Below are 24,997 nucleotides of genomic sequence, written 5' to 3' on the forward strand. Positions count from 1 at the left end.
TGGACTCCTTCTTTGGAGGTTTTTAAGTAGAGGCTGGATGGTCATTTGATGGGGATGCTTTGATTGTGTGTTCCTGCATGGCAGGGGGTTGGACTGGATGGCCCTTGAGGTTACTTCCAACTCTATGATTCTATAAAGTTACTACTGTTTTGTAAACTTTGGATTTTGTTGTATTCCCCCTCCCTTGTTTTTTCACTCCCCTCCCCTTTGATCCTGTGTTACATCTAGCTTCAGGCAACGTTTCAGAAACTGACTTTTACCAATTTCCGCACAGCTCTTTTTAATTGTAATTCAGGAGTTATAGTCATGAAGTGCTTTGGCAATATTACACTGGTTAAGCATTACAGTTATTTTCTTTTATTGCTAGCATTTGTCTTTTGCTTGCTTGATCTCTGATGAATTCTGACCCTGAAAAAAAAATCATGATTTTTCTTGTTGGCAGCTATCTTAGCCAGTATAACAAACAGACGGCCATGGAAAGGTACATTTCATTTTGGGAAATAGTGGGCTGGTTTAAGAGATTAGCGCACTGACTTTCATTCCCACACTAGGCACCGAATGTAAACTCACAGGGATGGATTGTATCACACAGCTCCGTCCCCAGGCAGTACTCTATTTCTAGTTTTGTAACTGTCCCATTCTCATTAATGAAAATTAGTGTTTCTCTTCATCAGTAACTATAAGCAATCATAAATAGCTGAGATTAGATGGCATGACATCAAAGTCAGAGAGTGTACTTTTATGCTATATTAAAGCAGCTAGCTTTTAGGACATGTAACACAAATACCTAGATACATTCAGGTCTTCTGGTAGAGGCTTCCTCCCGCAAAACAGCAACTCTTCAGCATCTATGTATGCTGTTCCCACTGCTTTATACTCATCCACAACCAGTCTTCTCTCCTAGGAGTCCACCATATTAATGATGGCAACCAGAAATTTATTTTGGCAACCAGTGTACTGATGTTCGGGTACAGAAATAACAATGTATGCAACAAGAATGACACTGGATAAAGTTGAGGGCTTTTTCAAAATGACTCCACACTGCAGGATTGGTGTCATGAGCTGGAGAAGAGATATTTTAATGAATACATACACAGAGAGAAAGAGACACACACAGCCTGCCACTTCCCCAACCCCCCATGAATTGCTTTGTTTGGTACCTGGTAGAAAAATGTACTACTTACCTTGCTTCTGTGTAGCAGACAGTAAGCAAGCAAAGGTTTTCTAGAAGCCATAACTATGTACCAAGCCCAACTAGAATACATAGAGCCCTGTTTCTCTGTCTTATTTGTAACCAGAATTCTTTGAACTGGAAAACAATAACTATAACCAACCAATATCTTTATTACATTTAGAATTCATGTGCGGGGTAGACTGTCCCATTATTCATACTTCCAGGCATCTTGCTTCATTCTGCTCAACTTTTCTTCCCTTTGCTTCGAGATTTGGAACCTCGTCTCTTGTCCTTCTTTGAATAGCCCCAAGAACAAGATCTGATGAGGGACAACATTTTGCTTGGTTTCCGGCTGGCACCTGGAAAAAAAAAGTAGCAAAGTTAAGTCCATAGAGGCAGGACTAATGGAGAAGAGATAGTCAGGTAGGCAGAGCATTTTAGAATCAGAGATTAGGAGGTTGCTGTATAGGCTGTGTAGCCCACAGGTACAGAAAATCCAAAGCTAATGCATCTTCCATCTGTTCACTCTGACAAAAAGATAGAGATATGGAAGATGAGATAATTATGTGAGGAACAGAGGGGGTACAGTATATAAAGCATCCTTGTATGGAATCAAACCTATCTAGCCATGTACTATAAATACCACCCAGCAGCAAATCTTGAAGGTTTCAAGTAGACAGTAATTTCACAGTGTTTTTCTCCTGATGTTGTATCTGGGGTGGGGAATCAGCAGCTGCTTGATGGTCAAATATACACCACGGCTTGGCTTTATGCAGACATCTGTTCCTATGCACATCCCATCTACACTTGAATTGGCCCTGCCCATTTGTAGCTTTGCCTCTGCCTGGTGTTGGAATGTGCATCCTGACTTAGTCCAGATTTTTACAGGAAAAGGGTTCCCCATCCATGATTTAACTGGAGTGCCTATGGTCTGAATCTGGGATCTGCTGCATTATGGAAGGTATATATGTCAGTGAGGTGTAGTTTTTCCTCATTAAGGTAAAGAATAATTGGAGAAAATTGTGTGGGCTGAGCAGAAAACATTTCTTCAAATCAACACAAAAAAGCTTAATTTGCTTAATGTTAAAAACACAGCCCTATATTATACAAAAATTGTAGGTGGCCAAGCGAGTCTCTAAAAAGTCACCCTTTTGGACTGAGCTCATTGTTTTCAACAGAAGTTTTCACAGGTCTTAAAAGGCAGCAAGGAAGTTGTAAGACATACTTTTCTGGTGAGGGAGTTCCAAGGAACAGGTTGTGCTGCTTTACTTTTTTGACTACAATGCCGGAGATACCCAAGCCAGCATGAATTAGTTAGTGGGCATGTTGGCTGGGAATTCTGGGTACAATATTTTTTTAAAATGAAACATTTCCAAGCTTTTGTTTATGGCTGAAGAGCCCTTTCCTTCTCTGGAAGATCTCATTTTAGAAAAAGAGGAGAGATGGAGCAGGTTCTTGTCCCCAGATTTTAAGGGTTGTGGAGCTGCAGGCCTTTCCTTAATGCTTGTATGGCCCAGGCAACATAGACACTTTAATGGTAGCAGACAAGCCCTTCAGCCAGCCTGAAAGCAAATGAGAATGTGGAACAGAAAGAGCTGATCATTACACAGGAAAAGAGGGAGCTATGTGGAAGGCAGGCATGTAAGATGAGGATCAATATAGAGCAGGACTGCCTCTGCCAGGAGGCAGGGTGAGGTCGTAGATTTCAGAGCACCATTAAAGAGAAGAAAATGGTCAATTATTTCCATTATGAGAGGTGCCATTTTGATTTTCTGCCTCAGATGCCAAAATGCCTTGGGGGCATCTCTGCTATAAAGGGATGTAGAAGAGAGAAGGATGAAGGAAGAGGATAAATAGAAAGAGGGAGGAGTGAATATATGGCTTGAGGGGGGAAAGAGACAGATTGTGGAAGGGATAGAATTGGAAGGCCATGACAGAATAGGAGGATGAATGTCGCCTTCCCAGAGCTGTGGGGCATTTAGGATCTTGCATCAACCAGCAATTTCAGATATATATGAGAAAATGCTGCTCTAGTAGAGAGCTTTGCATTTGTATAGCGGACAAATAAGCTTCTCCTGGAAGAATCTAGTACTTTAGCTAATGGACAGAGATTTTTCTTTCTCAATTGCCTTTTAAAAGAAAAGGGGGAAAAAAATCAAGTCTAACAAGATAACTTTCCCCCCTGTCTATTATGATCAAAACACTAGGACTCCCTGGTTGGATCAGGTCAAGGTCCATCTAGTCAGTTTTTCAGATGCCTCTGGGGAAGCATAGGAGTTGAGCAGAATGGTAGGAGCCATCATCTTGTCCTTGCATTTAGTTTGCGAAAAGCCAGTGTTGGGGAACCTGTGGCCCTTCTGATGTTGATGAATTACTCAACTCATTATCATTACCATTACTTTATTCAATTATATCCTACCTTTTCCTCCTACTGGGACTCAAGGTGGCTTACAAATGATTAAAACCAGATTCTTCTTTGTGGCTTCTGTGAAAGACTCAAGTGGGTATTCCTGCACCTGTGCAGAACACTTTCAGAACCTTCTAGAATAGCTAGGAAAGAGTTTTGGTAGTAGCTCTTCCCACCTCCACTCCTGTCCCTCAGTGGTCCTGATCATTTACCACAGTTCTCATGGATGCCACATAGCAGCATCCCAAAATGCAGGACACATCTGGGCGGGTTTGTGTGACTTCACAAATGAGCACTCGAAGAACCACAGTTACAGATATGCAATCTATTCTTCCCCACCATTGTCAAGTTGAAAAAGGAGATAGGAATAACAGTCCAACAACATTTGGAATTTGGAAGTGCAACAATACTCTGCACTGGGTTAGAATTAGATAGTTTGAGTGACTGTGATCTCCCTTTTTGTCTACCTATCCTGACCTCTCTGTGATATAAACTGATACTCTCAGATATGTTGCCACTTCGCTTCTCGCTCCACTCTTCTCTGAAACCATCCTAGAGATGTACTGTAGTTAAATTACAATAACTCCCTCAGTGACCTTCCTATCTTAGAGTGGATTTCATATAATAAAGACTAGTTTGTTCTCTAGCCATTGGTGTCTTTGCTCCTTAGTTAGAATATTTCACCACTGCACTGCATTAATTCTAATATGAAGTGACAAATGGCGCCGGCATGATAGGTGGTGTTTTAACTAGCTCTGTTATCTTTGTTTATTTTTTATTCGTATATCTTGCACTTTAATTCTTTCACTGCATCCTGCATTGAATGTTAAGGTTTTTTTTTCAGCTGACTGTTGCACCTCGTTGCTGTGCAGCATTGTTTAACTCTTATTTGCTTTGTTTTGGAAACTATGCTGCCCGTTTGCATTACCTTCATTTTTACCCTTGGATTTATTATTAACCACTCTACCCTACTAGCATCTCTCCTAGACTGAAATGAAAGCCAAGAAAATAAACCCATGGGAATTTAATATTTCGTGGTTTTGAATTTGGTTTTTGCTTTTTTCCTGTGTTAATATGGAGAACCACAGGTTTTCTTGCTAGGCAAAGTTATGTGTGTACAGTCAACCCTCCTTATAGGTGGGCCTGCCTTCCATGGCTTTGAGCTCATGTGGAAGGCAAGCCCAGGCTTGGGGAGCATACTCATGCCACGCGCCCCATGCACCACCGTGAGCACGTGCCCCATTATTTCCTATGGGGCTTGAGCATACACTTTTTCCCCATGTGCAGGGGGTTCCGTTACAGATCCCCCGCGCATGGAGAGGGCAGACTGCATGTGCCTTCAAGTCACCTGTCGACTTATGGCAACCCCATTAATTTCATAGGGTCTTCTTAGGCAAGGAATACTCATGGGTGGCTTTGTCAGTTCTTTCCTCTGAAATATAGCCTAAAACACATGGCATTCATTGGTAGTTTCCCATCCAAGTACTAACCAGGCCTGGATCTGCTTAGCTTGCAAGATCAGATAGGATCTGGTGCCTTTAAGTTATTTAGACCATAATCCTGACTTCCAAATATAAAATTTCCTTCCTATTCTGGGCTGTCAGGGCTTTTGCTAATAGGCAGTGATGGACTTTATCCTGTGCCATGCCTTCACCTAATTAAAAAAAACTCACCCAAAACCAAACATTTACTGAGGGGGCATCACTATATTATAGAAGAGTATTTCACTGTTATTAGGCTTAATTTTCTGAGTGCTGAATTTTTAGGTCCCATCCCTCCCCTCCCCCCGGAATATTATAATTTTACTTTATTTTATGTTATTACAGGTTATCCGAAATGCTTGGGGCCAGAAGTGTTTGGAATTTTGGATTATTATTATTATTGGATTTTGGAATATTTGCATATACACAATGAGATATCTTGAAGACTTGACCCAAGTCTAAACATGACATTATTTATGTTCTGTATGCACCTTATAAACATAGCCAAAAGATAATTTTATACATATTATTTTAAATAATTTTGTGCGTGAAACAAAGTTTGTGTACAATGAACCATCAAAAAGCAAAGGTGTCACTATCTTAGCCACCCATGTGGACAATTTTGGATTTTGGAATTCCAGCTAAGGGATATTCAATCTTTATATATCAAATATAGCAAATCCTCCTGATGCTATAAAGAAAGTTTTCTTTGGTTAGCAGGGAAGTATATAGTTTAGTCTACAGTGTTAGTATAAAGTTTCAAGGCTATCACTGTACTTTGCATATCGTTATGAAATGTTTTGGTCTGATCCCAGCTCCTGCCAGATTGGGAGTTAATGTGATCTGTGCATAATGGAGCTGGTACAGTCCATCAAAAGGGCTGTTGAACAGTGCTAAAACAAACCATTTTAGACATTGCCTACCTCCAGACCTGCTCCGACTGGCACGGCTCTTCTTGTCAGATGATTTTCTGAAATAGGAACACTCTCTATTAGAATTTATGTTGTTTGGCCCAATAAGACCCTTACCACCTTCCATCTGTCTGAACATCTGACAGGCTTCTACCTGGTCTGGATTTTGGAGGATATGCATATGCTGTTTAATTTCACAAAGATATAGTATTTTGTTTTGTTTTTAAATCATCCTCTTCTTTCTCCCCCCCCCTTTTTTTTTTGTGGTGGTGACTTGAAGGCAGACAACACACAAAAATAAACCTATCCCCCTTTTTGCCTCTGGTACTACATTTTCTGTTAAAGAAGTAAGCCCTAGGATCACAGATACTTCATTAACTAAGGTATAGCTGTAAAAGACACCCAAATAGATGCGTCAAGGGATACATTTGCCCAAAGTCTGAAAAAAATAAAAATAAAAGTGAAAATAAAATCTGTACACTTCACATTACAGTACATACTAGCCACCAATTTGCTAGCTAATCCAGAGTCTGAAGGTCTTTCTCTCTGGTTTTAAGGGCATGACTCCAGTCATCACAGAAATATTAGAATTGGAAGGGACATCATGAAAGCGGTGCACCTATAGTATTATGGTATCAACTTCCCTGGAAACATTCTTAACCCCTTTCCTCCAGTTCTCCTGAGAAGGAGACTGGTCAATGTTCTGAGCCATGCCCTCCCTCCTGGCCCATCCAAGCTCCTAGTACCTCCTAGTATGGGAGCTACTCTTTTCAGCAGGCAGACCCTTGTGGCTGGGACTCCGCTTTATCTTCTCCTCTGACTCTTTAACAGTGTTCTTTACTTCCTTCAACTTTTCTGCAATCTCCTGGGCTGTAGGGGGTTTGTGTGGCTCTGATGCGTGTACATCCTCTACGCTGGGTGGGGGTATCATGACGTGTACACTAGCTGTGCTCTCTGAAAGTACGACTGGAGCTTTGCTCTTCTTGGTGTCCTTTTTCTGAATCTTGGCCGTTTTAGAGGCTGTGCGAGTGCTCACGTTGACCTTGCTCTTGCTTTTGCTTTTACTCGTAGCTGCCCGTTGAGGAGATGCACGCTGGGGAGACAGATATTGGGATATTCAGTACTGGAGTAATAAAAAAGTTTTCACTTTCAACTCTGTCACCCCTCACCCTTACCTCCCAGCCAGAGGTTGAAAATATTGCTTGTTTGGGCAACTGTTTCCAGAATACCTCAGCTAGTTAGCATACTCTAAAAGAGATAACTTTTCAATGCTTCTCTTTCAGCTCTGTACCCTCAACTACTGATAGACAATCAGTATCTTGTTCTCCAGCACAGCTCATGATCTCAAGTTAAGGCGCAAGAAAACTGGTTTTGAACCCAGCTTCCTGCAGTGTGGCCCATGTCAGAGTGTGGAAGAGTCCTCTCCTTATCCATATTCTGCTGATTCTTGCACACAAGCCAAGACACAGTACAGTATACTGTTCAAGGTCTTCTGATACTCTTCTGATGCTTTTCTTTGTATTACTAATCACTTTGTCAGTCCATACTATGTAATTAAATAAACTTCCACTCCAGACTGTAGTGGTGGGTATACTCTTTCACTTCAGACTGTAGAGGTGAAGTAAATTTCATTTTTGAATGTTTTCTTATGTTAAAAGAAAATCCATACAAGTAGAAAATTAGCTCTGTAGGGAGCAAGATGTACTACATATTTTCTCCCTGATGCTCATGTGATATGTTTGTCTTGCAGGGAGTCCCATTTTCTTTCATTCAGGAGAGTACTGGAAATGCTCCACCTGTACTCAGAAACAGAATTCTTGCACTTCTATCCAAAATATGAAATAAAATAAAAATTGCACATTAGAGAAAGGTTCTAACCCAGGCCATTTCATGCTCTACTACTTCTCTAATGGCAGAGATGTGTTAAAATGGTATCACCCATAATCATTTATATAATCTGTTGTGCCATCTCCTGCACATGTAGACTGAGCTCAGAGTGAGGAGCTGAGATGCATATTTAGGGAAGGTCTCTGCTAAAGACTCTGGTTACTGTTTTTATTGTTGGAGAGGGGGAAAAATGAAGTCCCTGCGTGGACATGAATATATGGAGAATATTCTTTGGCTCTTCAGTCCTAGCTCTGTGCAAAATACATCCGTTCAGAAATAGCTACCCATGGCTCTAGAACCCTTGTTTACTTGGTAAACATAGATGTCCTTTACAAATGAGAAAGGAATTATTTTAGTTTTCATTTTCATATGAACTTGTCAAATTCACAATTCCCAAAGTAATACTCAAACTGGAACTCTTCTATTTTCACATTTTCTCCAGTTTTGTGATGCATTTCTCTGATAAAAATGTGGCTTTGTTGTTGTTGCTTTTTTACAAAATTACATACCTATGAAAGTGTATACAAAAATGTACACATTTTTAAATACATTTCTCCTAGTATGTAAAGAAGACATGCATATAAAATGTATATATTGAGAGAAGTGCATACAAAATTATTAGTATCCTGAAAGTAATTTGCTACCAATAATGAGTTACTTGTAATCACTTACTTTTTACAGTGAGTAAGGTAGAACTAAATTACAATGAGAGACAGTATCACTCTTTTGTTGTGCAAGTAGCTTATTACATGGCTTAATAATCCATTTTACCTTCTGTCAATCTTAAGTCTTAATTTGGACTGCATCCTGTTCTTATTGGAAGGTTTTTGCCACTGAATCTGCCACCCGAATACATCCCCAGTTCCAGGAGTGCTCCAGTAGCCATTTTGTTAAGCCGGAAAACTCCCAGATCCAAAAAGAGCCACAAGGAGCCCTTCTGGAATTGGGGATGCACCTGGGATATATTTGAGTGGCAGATTCGGCAGCAAAAACCTTCCAGTTTTGTTTACTTGGTAAACAGGATGCTGCCCGAATTAAGACTTAAGATGGATAGAGGTAAAACGGATTATTAAGCCATGCAATAAACTCCTAACTAACTTTTAAAAGAGTTGTGGCTTCACTATCTAGGTGTATTTTGTACTACAGGTCAGTGGCTTGTAGCATTCTTTTTTTTTCAAAATTTAACTAATTAGTTACTATTTTAGTTATACTTCAGTAAAGCAAGGAATTACTTTTAAACATTAACTATCATGTTAACTAATAATTTTGGGTTGATGGTATTTTACAGTAGTTGCAACTACATTTCGAAAAGCAACTTTTCAAACTTTGAAAATACAATGAATTTTGTACAGGTTTTTTAAAATGGCAAACTGATTTAGAAATAGGATGGGCTGAATGTGTGTTTCAAAAAGAAATTGAAAGTTGTAAGAAGTGAGCAGACAGATTTGCCCACCCCTGATGTCTTCACTGGATTCTTGGTATGTATTTGGAAGTGAACAGCCTATTGCTGTTATCGCAGGATCCAAACCTAAGTATATCAGATCTACATCCTTCTCTACTTGCCCTTCTTTCTGTTCCATTTCGTAGGTCCTAAGGATTACTGCTACAGAGAATAAACTCACTTTGATTGGTGGGGGCTGAATTGGAGGTGTTTCATAGACCCTTGATGGTTTAGGTTTTTCCTTCACACTGAGACTTGATTCTGAAGGTGGCCTCAGCAGTTGCACAATCCTGACCCAGGCATCAAACAAATCTTCTCGTCTATCAGAGTCAGGGCACAGTTGGAGGTAGAAGGTACGGCCATTTGCCAATTTAAACCGCAGCTGCTGCCTTTCTGCATTGTGAATTGTGATCTTGACAAAACGCAAAGGAAACAACCTGCATTGATGTTGAGGAAGATTAGCAACATTTAGGACTTTTAATTGCAACTGATCCTTTTACACTAGTGGTTCTTAAAATATTTTACCCTTGGGACCTTATTTACATCTATGTGCAGACATCGCCCCTCCTCCCCACACTTGACGTAGTATATGTATTTTTGTTCACATATTCAGGTATATTCATAGTAAGACACTCTATAAGTAAATAGCTCCCCTTTTCTTTCTCTTCCCTCTGGCAGAGGTTCCAAACACTCTCCTTGTCTTTCTTTCCAGGAAGCAGAGAAGGAGGAGGAGGAGGGATCAGGGCCTCCAAGTCTTGTGCTTCCCTTAAGCAACTCTTGTGCTCACCTGGGGTTCCCGCTCCACAGTTTGAGAACCACTGTTCTACATAATTTCTTCTTAAGCTGTCTGTTGTACGGTAGTGGCTCTCCCCAGTGCACCAGGGACTGGTACTGTATTTGAACCTTTCGATTACAATTATTATTTTTTCTTCCCTGGAAACTTTTAAGCAACTAGCAGTGGATGGTTTAAGGACTGGGACTAGTCCATGAACCACCACTTTGAGTACGAATGTTCTACAATACAAGATGGAACTGGAAGTGACAATCTGTAAGACAGTATTTCTTGTTCCATTACCAGTCCAAATTAATTCATTAATCTTAATAGTATAGAAGAATGACTGTGCAAATCATTAGCTTATGATGCTCTTTTTTTGCAATTGCAGTTTTAAGGAGTTGTCTTACAGAGTTTGAATTAGGGATATAAATATCGGCTTTGCTTTCAGCAAGTGTTGTCCTAGGATCCTGCAGGTATTAAAAAGAGCCAACATTACAGCACAAGGCTTACTGTTTCCCCCACTATCCCATGATGTTGATACCCAAGCAGAAATATCAGGAAGAAAAAAAATCTGTGAAGTTAGACTGTATAGAGACATAAGACATTTGCCTTTAGTAGGAACAACTTCTTGCAGGAGTAGGCATCAGAGTTTTGGGTGGACTGGGCTTCAAGCAGACAGGACTGTAGGACCGTGGAAACTGAATGCACCCAGTCTCAGTCTGGACTGCCGCTGCAGTTATAAACCAGGCCACTGAAAAGGAGCAGGTTTTTTTCTGGCCTTTTTGGCCTGGCTCTTCAGGATTGGGGCAAGCTCGGAGTGGAGCCACGTTTGGAGCATGCATCATGTAAATGCCATGCCCCAAACACAGCCTGACAGCAGCCCTTTTAACCTGACTGTTTCAGGCCATAGAAGAACACCTTTAGCTTTTTGCAAAAGGAACCATCCTTCAAGCATGCAATTCTGGGGTTTCTTCCATTCAATTATAGGGCTCGTACAGACAGGCCAAAATAAAGCTGCTTTGGGTCACTTTGGAGGTATGCTGTTTAAATGATGCATGTGTCCTACGAATCCGGAAGCTGTGCCAAAGCCATGCTCCAGTCCTAAGGACTGGAACGTGGCTTTGGTGCGGCTTCTGGACTCTTAGGACGCATGCATTATTTAAACAGCATACCTCCAAAGTGACTTGAAGCAGCTTTATTTTGGCCTGTCTGTATGGGGCCACAGATTTGCTGGTGCTGAGGAAATACTACTACGAACTTGGTTCCTCATTAAAAGCATGCCAACTCAATAATACTATCTGGGTAAATATATAATAATGGTAAGTATAAAATTCAGTTTTAAGCCATAAGGACTAATCACTAATGATTCAGGTTTAGTCAGTCTTCACTTGCCTCTGCTACAGAGATGAGTTGAGCGTGGAATATCACACTTGGTTTCCCTGTAGAAGGACTCACCTTGTTAGCTCATATCTCGCTGGAGGGTAACTTCGGGACCTGTTTGTGACTTTCTGATCTTCAGGTGGGAAGACGCGCCGAGCCAAGAGCAGCACATTGGGGATCAACAGGACAGGGCTTGTTGAGGTGATGCCAACAGTCACAATTTGCTCTTGATTGTGAATCTCAATCGGACCACCTTGTTTGCTAATCTGAGGTACCAGACAGTAGTTAATGCACCATTTATCACTTCCTCGAAATGGAAAATGCATACTTTAATATTTCTTTACTCTTGATTCACTACCATCCACCAAACATCTGCTAGTGTCTTCCAAGTTAAGCCATAAAAATATCAACCAAGATAGATTTATTCTAATAAATAAAGGAGAGTCAGAGAGTAATAATAAAACTGATTGAGGTCACCTAAATGCTCTTAGGTGGACGAATAGTGGAATGGTAGAAATGGGGAAAGATGAGAAATAAGATACTGGGTTCTTGACGTTTATGAAGACAACAAGGAAACAGGTTATGATTAAAAAACAACAACACTGTTTCTCCCTCCCCCCCCCCTGCTGTCCCATTACCCACTTGTGTTTTTTCTTCCTTTCTGGAATGGGGCTTTGCTATCAAATTCTTGGTGGCCCACAATATATGGACAGTGGATAGTGGTTGCACAAGGCTGGATGGATGATAAATTCTGCTGCCTGTGCTAATTCTAAACATCCAATTTCACTGCATGTGGGAAGAATGGGGAAGTAATTCACACGTCAGAGAGCAGAACTTACAAGAAGACTTGAGTCCTGCAAACTTCTCATTTAAGATACTAAACAAAAGATGGGCAACATGTGGCATAGGAAGAAATGAGTAACTACCAGAAGCCTCCTCCCATGGGCTGTTGTGGGTTTTTTTTTTTTTTTTGGGAGGGGATAATTTGCAAGAAATCACTAGTGATTTTTCCATTTGTGTTTGCTGCTGATCACCAGTGGCACGCATCAGAGTGAGGAGCTGCATGATGCACCCTGCAAAAGACTGTCAGGGGCTGAATTTTGACCCCATTCCTGCTGAAGTTGCCCACTGATGAATTAGACAATTTCCCTACCCACATTTGCCTGTATACTCCTTGTATACCTTAGCCCAAACTCTCTCATGGCTTACCTGGACAAAATCACTTTCAAACATGGGGGAAGACTTGAACAATCCATATTCCCCAAGGCGTAACTGGCGCTGGAGAGGCCCCATTTTCCTGGTGAAATAACCTTTTCCATGGGTCTTTCTTGTGCCCAACATCTAAGAACCATTGATGGAACTGGGAGGAAAAACTGGGGCAAACTTTTGTAAACACCTGGTTTTGAGATTTAGATAAATTTAGATCTTTTCCAAGATAAGGATAACTCTTTAGCTGGCTGAACAAATAAAAAGAGTAAAGTATATTAGTCACTGTTTTTATACAAACCAAAAACACTATTTCTCATTTATATTTCACAAGTGATCCTAGCTGCCAACATCTTCCCGAAGCTGGCTGTTGTGTCAATGTGCAAATAGAAGCCATCTTCAGGAAGATACTGGCAGTTGCAATTGCTGCAGTGGGGAGGGAGAAGAGAAGGAGAGGAGCAGGATCATGCCCACTCACACCACATGCCTTCCTGAGAAGTGGAGCTGCCACAGAAGGGACCTACTGCACCAAGGCAGTCATGGAATAGCAGTGATATTGAGAGCCTATTTTGCCTGTCAATTAAAAGGTGCACAACAATAACAAACTGAATGCAAGGCAGCAGCAAGATAGTCATGATGTTGTGTGATAAGTATTGGTCAAAAATGCTTATTATTTTGTTAAAATTCTGTTTTTTAGACTTGTGTGATAAGGTCCTAAAAGGAAGGCATTGTACTAGCTAGTTTATAAAGTTCTCTGCAACATTTTGAGGTCACCTTAACTGTAGTAGTCCCGGTTCTTGCCATTGATCTGTTTAGCTTTCTTAGCTAGAACCAACAATCATTATGGTTTAGTCTCTGAAGTTATTTTCAATGGCCAGGCTCAGAGTTCTCCATTGAATGATTATAATGAGAGCTCCATTTGCTTGGAATTCAAAGAAAGGGCTTCCAGGTTTGGAGGCCTACCTTCTTGTCAGTTCCAGAACCTCTACTTTTTAAAAGATCTTTGTTTCTCATTCCTTCCCATACCTATTGGTTATAGACCAGACTTACCTGTGCTCTATCAACTCATGTTACCTTGCCTATCAGCTTCATTTATTGAAAGCCTGTACTTCTTTGCTATCCTCCTTTGTCACACTAGAAACTGTTTTATGACATCACTAGTATACTTATTGCATTTTAGCCCAATCACTGTTCACCTGTCTTGCAAGTGTGGAGTTGAAGAGACAGATTATAAATCTGTGGCTAAAGAGAGAGTTCCTGCTTTTCTTTCCATGGAGAGCTGAAGCTAAGCCTCCTGGCAATAATTTGGATTTTCCAAAATGTTTGAAAAGCCAGCTTTATATAGAAAGGATTATAGTGTTCTAATCTGGATCTTGGCCATGGAAGTAACTGAGGCTAGGAGGATTATCATATGGGAGGTTTTCCATGGTTAAATTGCCGGTAAAACGCTCCAGAAGCACAAAGATGTGATAGGCGGTCATGCTTCTGAAGTGTCACTGAAGTGTCCTCTCTCCTCTTTTGTCAGCAAAGCATTCGCGGGACAGCCATTTATTCAGTAACAGAGACTTCTGTTATGAAGAAATGGCTGCTGATGGGAGAGGAGAAGAGACACTTCAGTGACTCTTTGGAAGTGCGACTGGCTATCACACCTTTCCTCTCCTGGAGCATTTTACCAGTGTTTTAACCACAGTAAACTCGGGTGTGATAATCCCCTATGTCGACTTTCTCCATCTGAAGTAGCAATGCATGTACCAGCTAAAGATCCTTCTTTCTATATTGCTTTTGTCTTTGTTTCCTTAGTAATCGTTCCAAATCTATGGTGTTTTCTACTAGTGTTATGTTGTCACCTGCATATCTTAGCTTGTTGATATTCCTTCCCCTTATCTTCACTCCTCCTTCTTCTGAGTGTAAACCAGTTTTTCGTATGATATTTTCCGCATATGCATACAAGTTAAACAAATAGGGTGATAGAATGTAGCATTGCCTTACCCCTTTACCAATTGGGAACTTTTTCTCCATATTCTGTTCTAACAGTAGCTTTTTTTCAGGACTATCAAATGTAATGGCACTCCCTTTTCTTTAAGAACATTCCATAGCTTTTTCATGATCTATGCCGTTTGCTACAGTCTATAAAGCACATGCTGATTTTTTTCTGGAATTCTTTTGTGCACTCCTTTAACCATTGTATGTTTGTGATGTGGTCCCTAGTGCCTCTTCCTTTCCTGAACCCCAGTTGCTCCTCTGGGATTTTTCTCTCCATATCTGATTGGAGTCTATGCTGCAGAATTTTGGGCAGTATTGTGTTTCCATGAGAAATTAATGCTACCGTTCTACAGTTAATGCAGCCTTTCATGTCATCTTCCTTGCGGATGCGAGTGTATATTAATCATTTCCAGTCTCTTGGCCATTGTTTTGCTTTCCACATTTGTTGGCATATTTTAGTTAACACTTGAATTGATTCTATCTGTATGGTTTGTAGCAGCTCAATTGGAACTTGGAATTTGGTTTTCCTGGTGATTTATTCTTCCAAATTTCTCTTAGTGCAGTTTCCACCTCGCTTTCAAGAATCTGGGATTCATCTTCATATGGTTCTTCATTTCATGTATCATTCATTTTAGCATCTCTTTTATATAACTCTTCTGTAAATTGCATCCATCGTTTATCTTGACCCTATTAACAATTCCCAGAATTCCCCTGCTGACATAAAATTTGTGAGAGAGAAAGAATACTTTCCCTCATTCACTATTTCCATGTCTTTTATATTGTTACAATGGATAAGCAGCATTGCTCCCTCATTATTGTATCTCCCTCTCCCCAAATACACAGCTCCAGATGTTTTCAGCTTTTTCTGAGAGGGAAAGTATTCTAATCTTTTCCTGCATTTTGTTTTTCCCTTTCAGTATCTTTTCCAGTTCTGTGCTATCCTTTCTGAGAGAGAGAGAGCAGCTTCTAAAGCCATATATAATATTCTTAATGTTGTCGTGCCTTTGAGCTTTGTTGCTTGCAGTGGTGAATGACAATCACACAAGGTTTATCTTCCTTTTATTTTAACCACACGATGGTGCTGCCTGTACACTCCAGAGAGGCTATTTAAATAGTGAGGCTAGCTTAGCTGCAGGAGGCTGGTGGCCCCATGGCATTGTCTGGTAGTTATCTGAGCAGATACATTCCTTTTGGTATAGGTGGCCTTTCCAGGATCTGAATGGCTAATACAGAAAATTCACACACACACACATACACACATGTATTACAGTACACAATGCATTGAGCAGTTATTTTGCTGAACCAAAGATGAATTTAAATGTATGGCAGCTCTGGCAACCCCCAGCTCATGTGTAACAGCATTCAAGAGGAAAACTTACTGGGAAGATTTATATTCCATGTGGCTATGTTTGGTGTTCCTGTGCATCTGATGGATTATGTGAACATCTGTGAAAGTTCATGCCAAATGAAAGTAGGAGCCTGTACACACCTGCCTGAAAGGCTGGCTGGGGCAGAGTCTGGGGGTAGCATCTCCATGATGCGCACCCCGGCTCAGCCCCCATTGTGCCGTGATGCTGTGCACCACACCACACAGTGTGTGGTGTGATGGTACTGCTCCGGCACTGCATCTACATGATGCAGTGCCAAAGGAGCCCTGTATAGCTGAACACCACAGTTACCGCACCCTTTCCAGGATGGATGCCCCCTGGAAAGGCTAGATTAGGGCCATGGCATGCGGTTGCTGAAAAGGGGGCAGCTGGAGGCTGCCCCTTAATCTTCAAGGTGTCAGAAGACACATTGTTGTTTTGGTGCAATAGACTGATACAAGGCAGTTGAGAAGAAAAACATCACCAGGAACAGATGATATGCCAATAAAACTGCTACAATCCACAGACGCAAGTTCAGTTCTTTGCTCACAAATATGGGAAAGAAAATAGTGGCCCACTATTATACATTTCTATGTATAAAAAGGGAGACACAAAAGACTGCAGTGACTATAGGATCTTTGCACTAATTTCCCATGCAAGCAAAGTCATGCCCAAAATTCTGCAAAAAAGACTTCTACCACATATAGAATGAGGAATCCCAGGCATGCAAGTGGGTTTCAGAAAAGGAAGAGTTACTAATGATCACATCACAAATATACAATGGACAGTGGAGCACACCAGGGAATCCCAAAAGGGAATTTGCATGTACACTTAACTTTTTGCACTCAGGAGTCAGAGCGACCTGTTGCCTTTGTTGGCTTCTAAAATTTACTTGCTCATTTTGGCCCCTGATGGATCAGCTAAAACTAGGACAGGTAGTTTGAAAAAGTTATTAGTTATAGTTATGGGTCCAGTAGTGTTCTTGTTTTAGTTTAGTTGGGTACCATTAGAGTTAGAATGTTTTAAAAGGTAACATAAAGTTACTCAGAACTTGCTTCCAAAAAGTAACTTGGATTCTTACCTTTTAAATTATTTTAAGAGAAACATGTTTAAATCTCACAGATCGCTGGTCTTGGGTAGAAAGCATACTTTCCTTCTATTCGTTTTGTCATCTCCTCAATATCCACAGAGCATGAGGATCAGCATGAGCTAGCACTTGAGTCTTCATGCACCACTAAATGAGACTATATCACTACAGCTATCAAAGTAACTCTAAATATTACTGTAACACAGCAAAATTAGTAAAATTACCCAGCATCAAGTTACAATCATAATGTAACCTAGGCATACCATCATTATTAAGAAAAGGAACAAAGACTGCACTGCAAAAATAATTCAGTTTGACACCACTTTAACTACCATGGCTCAAAGCTATAGAATTCTGGGATATATAGTTTTGTGAGATATTTAATCTTGTCTCTCAGAGAGCTCTGGTGCCACAAAAAAGTACAAATCCCAGGATTCCATAGGATGGTGCCTTGGCAGTTAAAGTGTTGTCAAAGTACATTAAATCTGAAGTGCAGATTAATGCTAGTTAACTATACGTAACTAGTTGCTTCAAAGCTTGGGGCTGCATCGCCTGACAAGAAATGCTTTCTTGGATTTTGAGCTATATAAAATGAAGGTATTTGGGAGTAAGGTTAGCATATTTAAGATGAATGTCTTGCCATGAATATTATATGTTCTTGAGGATATCTCCTTGTGTGTTCCTTAGGTTTATTTTTAGAATAGTAATACTTTATTCAGGGAATTGATATGGGATTCTTTGCCATTAAAAGATGCAGTTGTCACTTTTTGAAAGTGAATTTAATTTCCCAGATCTAAGTTTGTGTGATAAGTTATATCTTCTGGCTTGTACAAATAGCTGGGGAATGTGATTCAGCCCAGAGAGCCAGCATTCCTTAGTCAGTGGTTTGAGTATTGAACTACGACCCTGGAGATCAGGGTTCAAATCCCTGCTCAGGCACTAACAAACCTCCTCTTAACAAATCTTGGCAAGAAAACCCTATGATAGGGTTTCCTTAGGGTCACCATAGGTCAGACATGACTTGAAGGCACACAACAATAATTCAATTCAGATACCCCTCCTTGGATGCTCTTGGAATTAACCTGCTTGGCTTCCTTTTTTAAAAAGTTGGACTGTCATTTAGTTGGATTTCTATTTGTGTTCAAGGAAGGAAGGAAAGATGAAAGGATATTCCCCTGTATTTAATGTTTTCTAGGGTAGAGGGTACTGGAGTATGATTACCATATATACTCATGTACAAGTCGAACTCTAGTATAACTCGAGGGAAGGTTTCAGGATCAAAATCCTGGATTTTGATATGACCCATCGATAAGTCTAGGGTAAAACTTAGGGGGCTATAAAGAGGGATAGAAAGGGGGAAATACCACTTCCGTCCCTCCTTCTCCTTCTCTGGACCTCTCCCAACTGATTCCCAGGTGTTGGAGGAGAGGTTTTAACATTGAGAAAGGAAACAAGCGGATTTAAATGGAGAGTTGTTTCCATAGGAAGCAAGGTCTTGCAAAATGGACTGCAGACAGAAGCAAGTGGTTTTAAATGGAGAGGTTTTTTCTTGGGAAGCCAGGGCTTGCAAAACGGACCAGAGAGAGAAGCAAGTGGATTTAAATGGAGAGGTTTTTCCACAGGAAGCAAAGGCTTGCAAAATGGAGCAGAGAAAGAAGCAAGTGTTTTTAAATGTGGAGTTTTCCCATTAGGAAGCAAAGGCTTGCAAAACGGACTGGAGGGGGAAGGAATTGGTGTTCAGTGGAGATTGGGGCATCAGGCTTGCTTACTTTAGCACCCTTCTAAGCACTACTGGTGTATTGACCCTTATATAAGTCTACCCCAAATTTTAGGCTCATAAATTTTGGGGCATAAATTTCTCAACTAATAGTCGAGAATATATGATACTTGTCAACTACCATTTGATATATATTGGCCTGTTACAGACTGCCAAAATAAAGCTGCTTCGGGTCTCTTTGGAGGTATGCTATTTAAATGATGCATGGGTCCTAAGAGTCCGGAGGTCGCACCAAAGCCACGCTCTGTTCCTAAGCACTGGAGTGCAGCTTTTGGTGCAGCTTCCGGATTCTTAGGACCCATGCATGATTTAAATAGCATACCTCCAAAGAGACCCGAAGCAGCTTTATTTTGGCAGTCTGTAACAGGCCATAGTCTTGCTCAACTAACTTTATGAGATAAAGAAATGGCATAAATGTGGGATTTATAGTCTAGATCAATTGATTGGTTGAGGTTGGAAAATTTAGCCATTCCATTGCTGCAGGCTACTTATTACTTACCCTCTGGTGTAGTATTGCAACATCTTTTTGCTCTCTCTCTCTCTTTTCCTACCATTAGATTTGTATACCTCAACTCCACCCATCTGCTGTTCTGGAAATCCTCAGAGAACCTGAAGCCAACAAGGGTCATTTATAAATTTTTGATGGAGAGCACTAAATTTGATGTCAATGAAGTTAACATTGAATAGAATAAAGACTTAGATTGTCTTGTGCAAATCAATCAATTGAAAAAAATTGCTCTGGCTTCAATATCTAACATTTATTTACATTTAAAACTATGGTTCAGCAAAAAGCTGATGTTTCAGGTATATTGAATACAACTACGTATTTTTATAAAAAGAAGTTGGCTGTTGGTGATATAATACTAATAATGCATAGGTGTGCTCATTGGTACGTATGGTCATAATATTAATATACAATGCAGCCCATGTTCATATTCCATTTATTTCCCCTTTCTTTTTTCTTTTCTTCACATTTTTCTTTTTTGTTTCTGTTTCCAGTTTGTTCACATTTTCTTTGTGTTTCTGTTTTAAAAATCTATTCTTGAAAATGAAAGCAGAGGAAGACATTAGGTTATTTGGACTGGTCCCAAAATCTGCAGTATCTGCTACTTAAGTGTTAAGGAGGGTCATGATGCAAGCAGTGATGTCTGAAAGAGGCCTGAGTTTGTTAGTCACTTTCCAAATGATAAAACTGAATAAAATGATTTTTGAATATAACACTACTGTGATAATACAGTTTTGTGCCGCCTAAAGTATGGCCAGGATCATTCTGTCACTCCAGCTGAATATACAAGGTTCCCTTATACTCAGTTAGATTACTGGTCCACCTAGTTCAGAGGTGAGATTTTTGTTTCTATTGATGGCTGAAATCTGTAATCTGTCCCTTTTCAGTCTATGAATTGCCTTTGTCATTGGCCACAGCAGTAGCAAACATTCTCAGATTCATGGTATTCATTCTAGTACAACTGAGAAAGTGAGTAACAAAGACATTGAAACAGTTAAAGATTTCCTATACTTTGGCTCAGTCATTAATCAAAGTGGAGAATGCAGTCAAGAAATGAGACAACAGACTAACTTGGAAAGGCAGCCACAAAGGAACTAGATAAGATCCTCAGGTGTAAAGACATATCATTAAACACCAAAGTCAGACTCATCCAGGCTATTGTATTTTCAGTTTCGATGCATGATTGTGAAAGCTAGACAGTGATTGTGAAAGCTAAACACCCTGTATCCCTGATGTGGGTCCAGAATAGGGGAAAACTATTCCCAGTTATTTGGTGGAGGGGGGAAAAAAGGTAGCTATCTGAATTTTTTCTCTTGCTGGCAGGAACATCCAAGGCATAAGAAAATGTTTCTGCTCTTGTTTTTCTCTCTCTTGCCTTCCTAGGATTGTTCTGCTTATTTTCTAAGTACTTCATTCCAGAGTATGGAAAAGTTTTTGTTTTTGTTTTGGGGTTTTGTTTTGTTTTTTAGATTACATTTTCTGGAATCCCCCAAGCTATGTGGCCACTCTCTCTTTGTAGGGGTTGTAGTCCAAAAATACTTTCTTCAAGCTCTGATTTGTATCCAGTAATCTTTCTTACAGCAGCTGTGTACATGGTGCAGTTTTTATTCATTTACATCTTGAAAATCTAAAGTTGCCCTGGTTGCTTGTACCAGCTCATCTATTCTGAACCTAATTTAGGTATGGCTTGGTGTCATATTGGTTCATAGCTCACCAAACTAAGAGTGTAGTATATTTTTTAAAAATGAATTTTCTTTGCTGCAAGTGCATAAGGATGTTTCTCAAGAGCTTTTGCATTCATTCTCTTCGTTGTTTCATTTGTTTAGAACTTTTCCTTATGGTAATTTTATTGCTCCGAATAAACGATAAAGTTGCAATTCTTGTTTGTGAGCACAGAGAACAGTTCAAGCAGAGCTTCTTTCTTCTTTGTTTGGTAAAATGCACTGGGTTTGGTTTTTTATTGTATTTTAGTAGAACTCTGTCATGCTAGCCATAAAATAATGAATATGAAATAAGGACTCATAGAGCCTTAACCCCAGAACCTTGTATTTTCAGATGCATTGAAATATTTTTCTGGTTGATCTCTTGAGGCTTAAGGTTGCTGCAGTTTTAAAAGAGAAAAACAAATGCAGCTAAAATACCGAGTTGTTGATGTTGTATTTTTAAATGCTGGAGCTGGACCAGGTAAGTGTAGACCTAAATCTTTGCTTAGCCTTGAAGTCCACCAAGTGACTTTGAGCCATTCTCTAAGCCCAAAACTTGAAGAAGTTATTTTTTTATTGTAACCCCAGAATTCTCAGATAACATGGAGAATAACCAGCTATGCTGGTTTTCATTCAAAGGACATAATACATTGGCTATATAGATAAATAAATGAGTTATAAAAAGCAGATATGATTTCCTGACTCCTGTTTAAACCCAGCTATTGACTCAACAAGGAGATTGCTAAGATTCTTCCAGAAAAGATACTTAAATGTTGGCGGATCTCTATACCTAAGGTTTGCCAAACTCCATCCAAGAAGCGTTTCTTGAAGAATCTTCAAACGTTCTTGTTTAGGCTGCGTCAGCAGAACTGATTAATCAAAAGTCTTGAAATTTGGGACAATTCTACTAGGAATAGAGGGATTGTTAGGAGAAGAGAAGGCAAGTATGGCATCAAGTAATATGGCAGTGCTATTAGTGCTAATGCTAGTCATGAAGTGGATTAAGTAGTCATCCTTGCCCTGGCAATTCTGGCAGCATTGAAGGTACATGGGGTGTACAAATGTCCATCAAAGGCCACATTGTAGTTGTTCAGGATGTGGGAATTGTGCTGGTATTGGGCATCAATTGAGATGTCTGTTCATGCCCTATGTGTTTGAACTTGGTATGCAAATAGTGCAATCTATAGGTAAACAGGGACTGCAGTCAAGATATAAGGAGGAGACTAGGAATGGAAAGGGCATACACGAACAAGCTAAAAAAGATCCTAAAGAGCACTACAGTTAGATTCATCCAGACCATTGTATTCCACACCACTCTCTATGGATGAGAGAGCTGGATAGTGGGAAAAGCAAATAAAAAGAAAATCAACTCATTTGAGATGTGGTGCAAGAGAAGAGTGCTGAGGATACCATGGACAGCCAAAGAGCCAACCAAATGGGTCCTTGAACAGATCAAGCCTGAAATACCCCTAGAGGCCAAGATCGTCAAACTGAGGCTGTTGTATTTTGGTCACATCATGAGCAGGCATGATTATTAGGAAAGACAATGCTGGATAAGGTTGGGGGTAGGCTGAGGAAAGAGAGGAAGACTGCTTGCCACATCGATAGATTCAATTAGGGAAGTCACAGGCATGAGACTCCAAAATTTAAGCAGAGCGGTGGAAGACAGGGAGTTTTAGAGATGTCTCATCCACAGGGTTGCCATGAGCCAAGGTCAAATTGAAGGCAGTTAACAATAACAAACAGGTGATCTTAGAGATCACGAAGAATCTAATGTTGGAGGTCAGCCATGGAACATGGAAATTATGGATAAAAGGAGTTTAGTTCCTCTCAGCACATGCAGAATTTGAATCATGTCTTTCATGCAGATTTTTTTATTGCTCTCAGTTGAATGACAATAATTAATAGTGAAGAGTGCCTTCACAAACATGTACAAAGTACTTTTACATCACCATGGAGTAATTGTTCTATGTTGGGCTTGTTCCCACTATGAAATGCAGAGAACTGCTGATCAGTATAAATGTCCCTCATTCCCATTTGAAACCTGTTCCTGTCGCAATGTGATCGAATCCTGTCATGATGAAGCAAGGCAAAGGCAAAAAAACAAAAACGTTTTTTCCAGAGAGTAGTTTCAAAGTGGTTCTTTTCAGAAGTATCAGTTCTGAACCGAGTTCAATAAGTGGGAATGACAGATCAGAATCGATTCATTCTGGAGGAGAGGGACTAATGGCAGAGGGGTGTTTACCATCCCTTCTCAGTTTTTGGCAGATCTACCATCCCCCCTCAGCACTGTCTTTGTACTTTAAAAAAATTAAATTGATATAATATTCAATTGATTTTGCAACTACTTGCTAAGGCAAATAGTTGCAAAAGCAATCAATTGAATATGCGATCAATTTAAATAAAAAAAACACCTTGGTAAGGTGTGGTAAGGGTCTGGGAGGGACCCCTGGCAGTCTCCCTCCTCCTGCCATTCTTGGATAGGGCGATCCAAGGGTGGCAGGGGCCTGGGAGAGACCCTCAGGGGTCTCCCTCCCTTGCCACCCTTGGATTACCTGACCCAAGCATGGCAAGGGACTGCGAGGGACCCCAGGGAGTCTCCCTTCCTCCTGGCACCCTTGGATCTCCCAATCTAAGGGTGGCAGAGGTTGTATGCCTCTTTGCCCCACCATATGCCTTCATTCTAAAAATGTACCTTATTGTTTAGGTGCAGAAGGATTCCTGATCTCAGCGTACACCAATAAAATCTGTAGATATAAAACTCATCAGGAGAACTCTGCCCACAGCTTGAAAAGGTAGCAAGGGTGAGGTGTGGGTAAGGCCTGACTCCCTCCAGGGCAGCACGTTCTTAATGCATAAAAGGTCTGAATGTCTGTAATTTTGAATTTCCAACTCATTAACCAGATCAATATACAACAGTTACCTTTCACCTCAATTGCGCTGTTAGCCTATCTGTAATTTGCCTGCTATTAAATTCTCTCTCTGGCTCTCAGTGTGCAATAGTTGGGGACACAAAGGGGGCAAAATACCGTAATGAGGAGCAAGGGAGGTCTGATATAGATCATCAGATGGTAGGGTCGGGATGATGGAGCTGGGGAAGAAGGAAGCCTCTGAGCTATAGCAAAGCTGTAAGCAAAAAAGACGGGTAAGAATAAAGTTTATTAGTTTAAGTTTATTAAAAAGTCTTAACGTCAGTTTGCAACCTGAATCTGAAGGTGCCAGGTGCTTGCTTAAGTCAAAGGAAGTGTGTGTCTCCTATATTCCTTGCAGCAATACTTAGAACACTATTGAAATTCTTGTTTCTTTCAGACTGCATTCATATTGTGGTTGAACATATAACAAACAGTAATTCAGAATTTAGAAACATTACCTTTCTGGACTATAACTTCCAGAATCCTATAGCCCCAGCATGGTTAATATCCAGGCTGGGCTTAGGGGAAGGGCATTCTGGGAGTTGCAGATCAAAGTTTCCCAGCCTTTGGAATAACTCCACCAAATGCATCTGAGGAAGTAGACTGAAGTCTATGAAAGCTCATGCTGCCAACTTCTTTCTTTCAGTTAGTCTCAAAGGTGCTACAAGATCTCTCTACATTTGGAATAACTGTAATGAGAAAAACTGCCTTGCTGTTATCACTAATAGAACAGAACACTAATAGAATGCAACAGAAATGTGCATGCACCCTAACTTTCCAGTTCTCAGAAAGTTATTTTCAGGATGACCTTACTTTCCAGCCTGGGTTGAGTTCTTAGAGAACTGGGCCAGAGAAGACTCATAAATAGACAGATAGTGAATAAATATTAAAAGAGGTGCATTTGTATTAACAGGTCCCAATGTTCTGACACATATTAACTTGACCAAGAAACCAAGCATCTTTATGCAGATACAGTAGCAAACTGAATCATATGAATCATA

At 40.3% G+C, this 24,997-nt stretch overlaps 2 protein-coding genes across 2 annotated transcripts in view; one reads left to right on the plus strand and one right to left on the minus strand.

Annotated features, from left to right (window-relative positions):
• Positions 1 to 24,997, plus strand: part of LOC149309116 (acid-sensing ion channel 2) — a 464,458-nt gene that overhangs the window by 93,058 nt on the left and 346,403 nt on the right. The gene's annotated exons all lie outside the window — the stretch shown is intronic.
• Positions 1,418 to 12,797, minus strand: LOC149309117 (uncharacterized). Its single transcript, XM_089531982.1, has 6 exons — positions 12,666 to 12,797; positions 11,532 to 11,722; positions 9,483 to 9,738; positions 6,720 to 7,066; positions 5,986 to 6,032; positions 1,418 to 1,533 (listed from the first exon to the last, which is right to left on the minus strand). The coding sequence occupies exons 1-6, from the start codon at positions 12,795 to 12,797 to the stop codon at positions 1,418 to 1,420; spliced, it is 1,089 nt and encodes a 362-aa protein (XP_089388108.1).

This window comes from Sceloporus occidentalis, unplaced genomic scaffold (assembly GCF_023333645.1).
Source record: "Sceloporus occidentalis isolate IW3139 unplaced genomic scaffold, rSceOcc1.0.p SCAF_7, whole genome shotgun sequence".
Classification (NCBI taxonomy): Eukaryota; Metazoa; Chordata; class Lepidosauria; order Squamata; family Phrynosomatidae; genus Sceloporus; species Sceloporus occidentalis.

Coding starts and splice junctions, on each gene's coding strand:
- LOC149309117 (XM_089531982.1), bottom strand. CDS start 12,797: ATGTTGGGCACAAGAAAGACCCATGGAAAAGGTTATTTCACCAGGAAA. Junction 11,723..12,665: donor TTGAAAGTGATTTTGTCCAG/GTAAGCCATGAG, acceptor CTGGTACCTCAG/ATTAGCAAACAAGGTGGTCC. Junction 6,033..6,719: donor AGTAGCTCCCATACTAGGAG/GTACTAGGAGCT, acceptor TTCCTATTTCAG/AAAATCATCTGACAAGAAGA.